Source organism: Cervus canadensis, chromosome 6 (assembly GCF_019320065.1).
Source record: "Cervus canadensis isolate Bull #8, Minnesota chromosome 6, ASM1932006v1, whole genome shotgun sequence".
Taxonomy (NCBI): domain Eukaryota; kingdom Metazoa; phylum Chordata; class Mammalia; order Artiodactyla; family Cervidae; genus Cervus; species Cervus canadensis.
In genome coordinates, this window is record NC_057391.1 from 63,418,295 (window position 1) to 63,430,179 (window position 11,885).

The window sequence follows — 11,885 nt, forward strand, 5'->3', positions numbered from 1 at the left end:
TACTCCCTCTTGTTAACTCTTTTAAAACTATCAATACTACTGGATGATTAAATTGGAAATACAAATTTTTTAATTATCAGAATTTATAGGCTAGTGTCTGATGTCAAGAATCTTCTCTTTCCCCCCCTATTTTATTCAGGTATAGTTTATTACTTTTTTAAAAATTGAAGTATGGTTAATTTACAATCTTGATTTAGTTTATGGTATACAGCACACACACACACGTATTTTAATATCTTTTCCATTATATTCAGTTCAGTTCAGTTGCTCATTCATGTCCCGACTCTTTGCAACCCCATGCACCGTAGCACGCCAGGCCTCTCTGTCCATCACCAACTCCCAGAGTCTATCCAAACTCTATGTCCATCGAGTTGGTGATGCCATCCAGCCATCTCATCCTCTGTCATCCCCTTCTCCTCCTGCCCTCAATCTTTCCCAGCATCAGGGTCTTTTCCAATGAGTCGGCTCTTTGCATCAGGTGGCCAGAGTTTTGGAGTTTCAGCTTCAACATCAGTCCTTCCAGTGAACACCCAGGCCTGATCTCATTTAGGATGGACTGGTTGGATCTCCTTGCAGTCCAAGGGACTCTCAAGAGTCTTCTCCAACACCACAGTTCAAAAGCATCAATTCTTCGGCGCTCAGCCTTCTTTATAGTCCAACTCTCACATCCATACAGGACCACTGGAAAAACCATAGCCTTGACTAGGCAGACCTTTGTTGACAAAGTAATGTCTCTGCTTTTTAATATGCTGTCTAGGTTGGTCATAACTTTCCTTCCAAGGAGTAAGCATCTTTTAAATTGATGGCTGCAATCACCATCTGCAGTGATTTTGGAGCCCAAAAAATAAAATCAGCCACTGTTTCCACTGTTTCCACTGTTTCCCATCTATCTGCCATGAAGTTCTTGCCTCTGAAATGGACAGAGGAGCCTGGTGGGCTATAGTCCATTGGGTTGCAGAGTCGGACATAACTTAGCAACTAAACAACAGCAATAACATATTAACTCTTTTTAGTTTTTTGAAGAACCTCCATACTTTTTTCTGTATTGACCGAACCAATTTACATTCCCACTAGGAATCTTACTTCTTAGTATGTATTTCAAGTGCATATGAATTGTTTAAGGTAATGCTGTACATTTTCAGTATGGGAAAAGCTATTTTTAAAAGGCAAAAATGAGAGAGATAATATATAGTCAAATTTAGTTTTCTCAATCCTAATACACAGAACTTAGCATTGCTGTGAATTGTAGGGGTAGGTGTATTTATCTTGTATCCTTAATTTGTAAAACATTAACCTTCTTTTCTCCTGGAAGTCTGCCTACTCATCTCCTATTCTTCTCTCCTCACCCCACCACCTCTCCAAAAAGAAGGCTATCATTCCCCCATGCTTTTTAAAAAATATATATTTGTTTATTTAATGGCTGTGTTGGGTCTCAGTTGCAGCACTCTGGCTTCTGTCTAGTTGTGAACTTGGGCTTAGCTGCTCTGCAGCCTGTGGGATCTTAGTTCCCAGACCAGGGATTGAACCTGTGTCCCCTGAATTGGAAGGCAAATTCTTAACCAGTGGACCACCAGGGATGTCCCTCCCCCGTGCTTTTAATTAGAGTAATTTTTTTTATAGCTTTGGACTGGTAACACTAGTATTTTGTAATGTAAGTTTTTTTGTTTTTCGATATCTACTTTTTCTTATGTTGCATATTTGCCTGGTTTCTAAGTGTTCCAAGTGTATATCTGACCACACCAGAAAACTTTATTACCCTAGTGTCTTTGTTTGGCTGCTATAACAGAAATCTTATATATGAGCTTAAGCAGTTGAGATTTTTTTTTTCTCACAGTTTTGGAGGCTGGGGGAGTCTCAGATCAAGGCACCAGTAGATTCTGTCAGATGAGACCCACTTCCTGGTTTAAAGGTGGCCATCTTCTTTTCTGTCCTCACCTGGCAAAAGGGGCAGTGGTGCTCTCTGGGGTTCTTTTTATAAGTGTATTAATCCCATTCATGAATGGAGTCTCCTAAGGGCCCCATTTCAAATACCATTACCATGGGGGTTAGAATCTTAACATAGGAATTCTGAGGGAGAGTTTGTGTCTCTCTCTGAGACACACCACCCAGGTCCCTTACCTGGAACCTGTTTGTGGAATCATGTGGAAGAAGGATGATGGTTTTAACAGCTAACACTTTGTAAGTGTTCCTCTAAGAAGGAACATGCTTCTAACATGTGGTCAATCATTTAAATATTCACAACAACCCAGTGCAGTAGATAGGTAGGGATTGTTAATAATAATCCCTTATTATAATTCCCATTTTACAAGAGAGCCACAGGGGTTCTGTAAATGTCCAAAGTCACACAGCTGGAACTAGTCGAGCCAGGATTTAAAGTAAGGTGGTCTGTCTGAGCCCAGGCCCTGTGCTCTTAATCTGTGCTTTTCTCCTCCTTACTTCAAGCACTGTGTGTTCTGACCCTTGTTGTCACTGCTTTTCTCCTCATTCTATCTAACCCTCTCTTGCCAGCCTCTTCTAGTTTCCTCCTTCAGTCCTGGCTTTTTCCTGAAGTTGATACTTAGTTTGTCAGTAGTGAATTGGAGAGACTTTTAGTGTATCCAGGAAAAACTGAGGTGAAATTTTGTTTATGTGTTTGGTATATATGTGCCCTCCTTACTCCCTTTAACAAGTAGATTTTTTAACGATACGGTTGTCTTTTGTTTCTGAAAGAAAAAAGTTCTTTTTTGGTGTATTGAAGTATTAGAGTTAATGCTTCAGATAAAGACTAGCTTACACTTGATTGTCATATGGAGCTTCATTTTCTATAATGTGTTTACATAGCACTTCTTAGTTTAACGTACCAGTGGCCTATGTAGACTTTCTGATTGGCTGTTAATCTTGCTTCATTTATAGTATGTGATAGCCAGTGATTACTTTTAACTTTCTGATTGCTTCTTTTCACCTCAACTTTGTGAAAAATTTCACGCATAGTGAAAAGTTGAAAGAATATATAACACTCAGTCACCCTTCCACTGCTTCATCTTTTTATTTGTGTATACGTACTTTGTTGCTGTTAAACCATTAGAAAGTAACTTTGAGATAACATGATCTTTTATCCCTAAGCACATAAGTGTGCATCTCAAGAACAAAGATATTCTCTTATAAATCTATAGTATCCCTGTCACATCCCAAATCACCAAAACAGTAATTCTATAATATCACCCCTTTTTTAAGCGTATATTCAGGTGTCTCTACTTATACCTGAAACATCTTTTTAGTTAACTTTTTTCCAAACTAGGATCCAGTCACATGTTGCATATGGTTAAATCCTTTTAGTTTTTTTTAATGGCTTTTGAGGTTTAATTTCTTTGGTCATTTTATCTGATTTGGAAAGCTTCAAAAGGCCTTAGAAAATCTCTGAAACTTAAATTATTTATTTGTGGGTGGAGAGTTGTAAATTTCAGTCTCTTTTCAGTGCTGTTGATTTGTCTTATTAGCTTTATAGTCTTTTGAGTAGAGCAGTAATACAAATGGATTCCCAATATTGTTTTCTTAAATGTTTTCTAAATAGGGTTCAAAATCCCTACATTATTCTCAGTTTGGTCTGAGGTTTTGGCTCACATATTTTAAAATCCATCTGAAAACGTCTTCTGAATCCTGAGATTTTTCTCTTATTTTTGATTACCATTAGTATTGATCTGATTTTAGTTGAAAGGGCCATGCTAGATCAAATGGAATATGTACCTTTGGTGTTTGACAGATGTCTTCTGATTGTCTTTTGTTTCTTTGTTTTAAAATGAATTTGTTTCTTTCTGATCTTTTGCAGAGTGAAGTAATTGGGAAGCTGTTCATTCAAGGATAACAGAAGGCATTGTATTATATTTTGCCAAATTAAAGCCTTATTTATGTTTTCACCCTTTCTACTTTGTCAGAAACACTGAACAGAGTTTTGTCTTTTCTAATCCTTGTTAGACTACTGATTTAAAGAGAGAAAAAAGCCAACTCTGTAGACACCTTCAGAGTTTAGTTTTATAATAAAAACTGTTTGAATAATTAGACCTTTACATTCCTGAAGATAAAATAAACATGTAATCTTTTATCTTATTTTGCTCAATAAAATTGTTCAGAAGATCAAAAGTGGTAAAGACAATGTAAAATTTAACATTTTAATACTGATGTTGTACACTGTTTTACTTAACATTTTGGGGAGTAACTGCCTCTGACTTCAACTCAAGAAAACACTTTTTGTTGCTAATGTAATCGGTTTTTGTAATGGCGTCAGCAAATAAAGGGATGCTTATTATTCAAATGTGTTGTGATTTTCATTGAGCTTTAACAAATTTCATTAGCACTTCAGAGCAACATAATTTGGAGCACAGTCATTGGTCGCTACTTCAGACAAGGTAGGCTTGTTGCGTGTATCCATTCTCAGCTGGAGCTCTGGGTCTTCTCTGTGGTTGTGTGCCGTGTAAACTGTGTCCTGAAGTTCTGTGGCTTATAGAAAGGATGGGGGCAAGTGTTTAAGCTTTCAGGCTTACCACCCTCACTTTAGGTAGAAGAGCTTTATTTTTATTACCATTGTTATTTTAAGTAATAATTAACTTTTTAGTTTCCTTCTTATCAGATACTGTTTAGTTTCCTTCTTATCAGATACTGTTACACAGACTACATATGTTATCTTTATAGTTGATACCATGTTTTATCTTTTGTTTTCTTTTTTAATAATTAGGTGAAGACACTGAGCGTTTAGATGCTAACTAAGCATTGGCAAATGTCTTATGCCATTGAGTATTAAAGTAGCTGCTGGCCATATGGTGACCTGCTTGCTGGTTCAGCTGTGCTTCTACCATGGAGCCTTTTCATTTTGTTTTCTTTCTGCTAAAACTCTCTCCTCTTGGATATCAGTCTTCACTTGTTCCCTCACCATCATGAAATCTGCTTAAATGTCACATTTTTCATTAGATCTTCACCATCTAGTATGCCCCCCCTACCATATCCCACTACCTGTTTTGGTCTGTAACGTTAATAGTCTTCCAGTATATACTGGTTCATTCCCTATACCCCTCTCTATCAAAAAGTAAGCTCCAGGAGTGCCAGAATAATCTCTGTTGTTCTTTGCTTTATCCCAAACCCTGGGGAAGTGCCTGTTTTAACTGTGCTCAAATATTTCAATGAATGAATGGGTGAAATTAATTTTTATTGTTTATTTGGCCATGCTGCACAGCTTATGGGATCTTAGTTCCCTGATCAGGGATCAAACCCGGCAGTAACCTCTGGACCTAACCTCTGGACCACAGGAATTCCCCAAATTCATTTATATACCTTGAGGATTATCTAAAGTGGTGCCTTCACCACATAGCACATGCACCAGATAGTATTTCTAACGTATGTGGAGGTAAACTGAAAAGACTGCTCATGGCCTTTGGGCTACCCCAGGCCTTATTGGGCTGCTTTCAGCAAACTACTGGGAAATTGGTCTGAAGGCCAGCCAGACACCATCTCATCATTTTCTCTTTTCCTTTTGCCATTGCCTTTACTTCCCCAGTGACTCAGCGGTAAAGAATCTGCCCACAATGCGGGAGCTTCAGGAGATGTGGGTTTGATCCCTGGGTTGGGAAGATCCCCTGGAGGAGGGCACAGCATCCCACTCCAGTGTTATCTCCTGGGAAATCCCATGGGCAGAGAAGCCTGGCGGGCTGTAGTCCACAGGGTTGCAAAAAGAGTTGGACATGACTTAGCTTGGCATAGCATGGTGTAAAGTATTCATATCTCTGCCATCTGAAAAAACAAATCCAGCATTCCGTGTTATAACCTCTTCTTGCTGTTTTTGTCCTTTCAGAGCTTATTTTCTCAGAACTGTGTATTTGTATTATGTCTGTTGATTTGGGGAAAAAAAAAAATTGCAAGAGATTTTAAGGACTCGGTGTAATCTCTTATTAATTTCTGTTCCCTCCCTCAACATCCCAACCTAATACATATTCATCTTTTTGCCTCTGAGGTGGCAAGAAGTTTGCAGTTAGGTGCAGTTGTAATTGCTGGTGGTTATTAAAGTATTGTATTGAAAGTTTGGTTCCTGTTACTTATATCAGTTTGTCCTACTTCCTTACTCCAGAATCACATAGGAAAAGCTTATCACACTCCCTTTCAATTCTTCAGATATGCCAAGACAGCTCCATGTTCTCTGAAGTCCATTTCCCTCTAGGTTAAATATCCTCAGTTCCTTAGTTGTCCTGAATGATGGAAGGCTAAACAAGCCTTCTTGTCTTACCCATTCCCAGCTGTTCATCCTTCCCCAGTGTGCTATATGCCAATCGCTGGGAGAGGGCGAGAGCATCAAAACAGGGCATCCATGTCCTCAGACTCGAGTGGCTCCTCTTGTCACTGTTGCAGCCAATTGAGGTAGAGAGCCCTAAGAAAATTTGTCAGAAGGACAATGACTACTGGAAGGGGAGAGATGACCAGTGTAGTTGACAGCAGGCATCTTGATCCTTAAAAAGAGTGGAGAGTCGTGGAAGGGAGTGACAGGATACCTGAGAAGCAGGCTATGCCCTTCAGTTTGATGTAGCAAAGCTAGTATATTTCTGGGAGGTCACTCACATTGTGTAAATCATCCAGGCTTGTGTTCACCCCAGCCGCAAGGAGGCAGTAGCTGTATTTGCCCGTGGAGGGTTTGAGCCAGGACCAGATTTTTCACACATCTTGCATCCCAGGGGGAACTACACATGGGCATCTGCCACTTGTGGGATCTGCTGTAGATGGCATGGACAGGAGGAGCAGTGACCACCAGAGGAGGGCTGCAGGTGAGTAAAGAGGTGCTTGTCTCTTGACCGCATTCATCATCTGGGTCCCCAGAGAAGGGAGAGCAAAGAAGGAGTTAAAGAACAGACTCCTTGGTGCTGCCACTAAGGCCAGTGACACCTGTGCTTGCGTTAACTACAGTTACAAGAGAGTTGTGGGAATCTGCTCGGGATGGGCTTGAGAGAAGAGGGAAGTGCTGCTCAAAGATGCTGCTTGGGAAAATGCGGCTGAGGCCAAATCCAGGCCCTTTTACCAACTGGTTGATAAATTTTTCTCTTTCTTCTTGACTCAGTTTTTGCCGTCTATGTTTTTCTTGGAAATTGGGAAATTTCATATTCATTTGATTATGACAGCTGATACATAATCACTTATACAACTTAGCACATGCCAGACATTTTTAAAGTACTTTACTTGCGTTAACTCATTTAATCCTCACCAGAATTTATTGAAGGGGTGCTTTTATCATCATCCCCATTTTATAAATAAGGAAGTTGAGACACTGGGGCTGGGGGCGGCAGTTTGGACAATTAAACAAGGTCTCACAGCTGCTGACTGGAGGAACTAGGATTCCATCCTCCAACTTAAAGTTTCTGGCCTACTTCTCTTATTGGCACACTGACAAATATATTCACATATATATGTGTGTGTAATTATGTGCATAATTTATAATTGAAAAAATACTGTATAGTTTTTTAACCCTACTTTTCCCTGATGTTGTTATATACCTTCTCATTTTTCTCTTTCATTGTACTTTCCAAGGGATTTTCTACTTGAGTGATTCTCAAACGTGTGGTTTTCAGGGCACTGGGCTTCCCTGAGACACTTTGCAGAACTCTGAAAGGTCAGAACTACTTTGATAATACTAAGATGTTATTTTCCTTTTTTGCTGATGGTGTTAAAACAAGTAGGTAAAACTACTGGTGCTTCAGCAAGGATCAGAACAGTGACTCCAAACTGTGTTAGTAGTTACTGTATTTTCACCACTATTCACTCCCATAAAGACAATATTGGATTCACTGGAGAATGTCTTTTCTGATGAGATCAGTAGTGGTATTAATGAAGGTGTTTTTTTGGTATATATAATGAAATGTGTCAACATTTGGAAGATCTGCATAACTCAGTGAACCAGAATTTTTCAAATGACCAATGTACAATGTTACAAAATCAAGCTTGGGTGAAAGATTCATTCAAAAAACAAGATAAACTAGTGGATTTTAATGTAACAGAGTGCAAAAAGTTCATTGATAGAGTTTCAGACTCTGTATTACAATTAATCTGTAAGAAATTGCCACATCTGAAATGGCTACTTTCTAGTTTTCCAATGACATTTCTGTGTGAGGCCATATTTTTTTCTTATACTCCAAAGAAAATGACCTGTCACAACAGATTCAATGTATTAATAGAAAGTTGTCTTCATGTAAAGCAATGCTGGTCTTCTCACTACATCTTTTTGGTTTATTTGTTTTAGGAAATGAAGTTACATTTCTTGAGAACATGTTCGTTTTTATTTTAAAATAAATGTTTGTAATTTACTTGAAAACTCAGCAGTGGCCTCAGGACTGGAAAAGTTCAGTTTTCATTCCAATCCCAAAGAAAGGCAATGCCAAAGAATACTAAAACTACCGCACAATTGCACTCATCTCGCACGCTAGTAAAGTAATGCTCAAAATTCTCCATGCGTGTGAACCGTGAAGATCCAGATGTTCAAGCTGATTTTAGAAAAGGCATAGGAACCAGAGATCAACAAGAAAAGGCAGAGGAACCAGAGGCCAACATCCGCTGGATCATAGAAAAAGCAAGAGAGTTCCAGAAAAACATGTATTTACTTTATTGACTATGCCAAAGCCTTTGACTGTGTGGATCACAATAAACTGTGGAAAATTCTGAAAGAGATGGGAATACCAGACCACCTAATCTGTCTCCTGAGAAACCTGTATGCAGGTCAGGAAGCAACAGTTAGAACTGGACATGGAACAACAGACTGGTTCCAAATAGGAAAAGGAGTACATCAAGGCTGTGTATTGTCACCCTGCTTATTTAACTTATATGCAGAGCACATCATGAGAAACGCTGGGCCGGAAGAAGCACAAGCTGGAATCAAGATTGCCGGGAGAAATATCAATAACCTCAGAAAGGCAGATGACACCACCCTTATGGCAGAAAGTGAAGAGGAACTAAAGAGCCTCTTGATGAGAGTGAAAGAGCAGAGTGAAAAAGTTGGCTTAAAGCTCAACATTCAGAAAACTAAGATCATGGCATCTGGTCCCATCACTTCATGGCAAGTAGATGGGGAAACAGTGGAAACAGTGGCTGACTTTATTTCGGGGGGCTCCAAAATCACTGCAGATGGTGATTGCAGCCATCAATTTAAAAGACGCTTACTCCTTGGAAGGAAAGTTATGACCAACCTAGATAGCATATTAAAAAGCAGAGACATTACTTTGCCAACAAAGGTCCATCTAATCAAGGCTATGGTTTTTCCAGTGGTCATGTATGGATGTGAGAGTTGGACTACAAAGAAAGCTGAGCACCAAAGAATTGATGCTTTTGAACTGTGGTGTGGAGAAGACTCTTGAGAGTCCCTTGGACTGCAAGGAGATCCACCAGTCCATCCTAAATGGAGATCAGACCTGGGTGTTCATGGAGGGACTGATGTTGAAGCTGAAACTCCAATACTTGACACCTGATGTGAAGAGCTGACTCATTTGAAAAGACCCTGATGCTGGGAAAGATTGAGGGCAGGAGGAGAAGGGGATGACAGAGGATGAGATGGTTGGATGGCATCACCGACTCGATGGATATGAGTCTGAGTAAACTCCGGGAGTTGGTGATGGACAGGGAGGCCTGGCATACTGCAGTTCATGGGGTCGCAAAGAGTTGGACGCGACTGAACTGAACTGAATTTACTTGGTTTAACTTTTACTACATTGAATATTAATAGAAATAACAAAAAAGTTTTTAAAAGTGTAAAGGAGTTCTGAGATTAAAAAATTGATGGCTGCTGGTCTAAAATACTGTTTTCAATGGTTTTTTAAAAATTACATTGGGCAGTTCTATCAGCACTTTCTTGTATTTTGTTTTATATTTAATTCATCTGTGGTTTTATCATTTTTCAGTCCTCTCTGCATTTATTTTATTGCATTTCATCAAATTACTGTCTTTAAATTTTAATTCATTTGTTTTCAATTTTCCTTATTTTCTATTTCCTTTTAGAGGCTGTAAGTTTTCCTTTGGATTTCTTTGTATCCCACAGATTTTGCTATGTGGGAATTTTGTGGTCTTTCAGTTCTTACAATCATGAATATTTCAAATATACAGAAAGTCATGGAAAATAATTGAAAAAACTTGTGTACCCCACTCAATATAAAATATTAACATTTTATCATATTTTTTTAAATAAAAAGAACACAACAGTTGATACAGTTGAGGCATTTTGTATACCTCTCCCTGATCCCATTCCTGTCCCTCTCCAGAGGTAGCCATTGCACTCAAGGTAATGTTTACCATTTAATTTTTTTGAAGTATAGTTAATTTACAGTATGTGTTAGTTTTAGGTGTGCAGCATAGTGATTGATTATATTCCATTATAGGTTACTATAAGATAATGGGCATTCCTGTTGCTATACAGTAAATCCTTGTTGCTTATGTATTTTATATATAGTAGATTGTTAATCTCATGCCCTTAATTTAACCCTCCCCTCTTCCTGCCTCCCTTTGGTAACCACAGGTTTGTTTTGTATGTGTTTGAGTCTGATCCTGTTTTGTGTATGCAATCATTTGTATTGTTTTTTAGATTCTACATATCAGTTCAGTTCGGTCGCTCAGTCATGTCCGACTCTTTGTGACCCCATGGACTTCAGCACATCAGGCTTCCCTGTCCATCCATCACCAACTCCTGGAGGTTACTCAAACTCATGTCCATTGAGTCAGTGATGCCATCCAACCATCTCATCCTCTGTCATCCCCTTCTCCTGCCTTCAATCTTTCCCAGCATCATGGTCCTTTCCAATGAGTCAGTACTTCCCATCACAGGCCAAAGTTTTGGAGTTTCAGCTTCAGCATCAGTTGTTCCAATGAATATTCAAGGTTGGTTTTCTTTAGGATGGACTGGTTGGATCTCCTTGCTGTTCAAGGGGCTCCCAAGAGTCTTCTCCAGTGTTTGCAGCCGCTGCTGCGCCCGCCGTCGCTCTCCAACGCCAGCGCTGCCTCTAGCTCACCGAGCTCCAGCCGAAGGAGAAGAGGGGTAAGTAAGGAGGTCTCTCTACCACAGCTCGTACAAAGCAGACTGCCCACAAGTCGACCGGTGGTAAAGCACCGAGGAAGCTACTAGTTACAAAAGCCGCTCGCAAGAGTGCGCCCTCTACTGGAGGGGTGAAGAAACCTCATCATTACTGGCCTGGTACTGTGGCACTCTGTGAAATTAGACGTTATCAGAGGTCCACTGAACTTCTGATTCGCAAACTTCCCTTCCAGCGTCTGGTGCGGGAAATTGCTCAGGGCTTCAAAACAGACCTGCGCTTCCAGAGCGCAGCTATTGGTGCTTTTCAGGAGGCAGGTGAGGCCTATCTGGTTGGCCTTTTTGAAGACACCAACCTGTGTGCTATCCCTGCCAAATGTGTAACAATTATACCGAAAGGTATCCAGCTAGCATGCCACATACGTGGAAAAGGTGCTTAAGAATCCACTATGATGGGAAACATTTCATTCTTAAAAAAAAAAAAAAAAAATTCTCTTCTTCCTGTTATTGGTAGTTCTGAACGTTAGATATTTTTTTCCCATGGGGTCAAAAGATACCTAAGTATATGATTGCAAGTGGAAAAATAGGGGACAGAAATCAGGTATTGGCAGTTTTTCCATTTTCATTTGTGTGTGAATTTTTAAGATAAATGCAGGGACATAAAGCATTAATGAAAGTCAAAATGTTTCAGTGAGCAAGTTTCAGCAGTTCAACTTTATAACAATTATAAATCTGTTAAATTTTCTGGACAATGCCCGCATTTGGATTTTTTTAAAACAAGTAAATTTCTTATTGACTGCAAAAAAAAAAAAAAAGTCTTCTCCAACACCACAGTTCAAAAGCATCAATTCTTCAGCGCTTAGCTTTCTTT

General features: G+C 39.4%; 2 protein-coding genes across 6 annotated transcripts in view; both read left to right on the forward strand.

The window, feature by feature from the left end:
• The window catches only part of KTN1 (kinectin 1), a 112,284-nt gene extending 107,996 nt beyond the window's left edge, over window positions 1-4,288 (forward strand). For all 5 annotated transcript variants that reach the window (XM_043472164.1, XM_043472163.1, XM_043472166.1 and 2 more), the window contains one exon: window positions 3,806-4,288. In XM_043472164.1, coding sequence (XP_043328099.1) covers window positions 3,806-3,810 — 5 coding nt within the window. In that variant the 3' untranslated portion in view covers window positions 3,811-4,288. The remainder of the gene's footprint in view (window positions 1-3,805) is intronic.
• Window positions 4,289-6,739: 2,451 nt separating this feature from the next.
• Window positions 6,740-11,454, forward strand: LOC122444310 (histone H3.3A-like). Its single transcript, XM_043473024.1, has 2 exons — window positions 6,740-6,779; window positions 11,048-11,454. The coding sequence occupies exons 1-2, from the start codon at window positions 6,740-6,742 to the stop codon at window positions 11,452-11,454; spliced, it is 447 nt and encodes a 148-aa protein (XP_043328959.1).
• The last annotated feature ends 431 nt before the right edge of the window (window positions 11,455-11,885 follow it).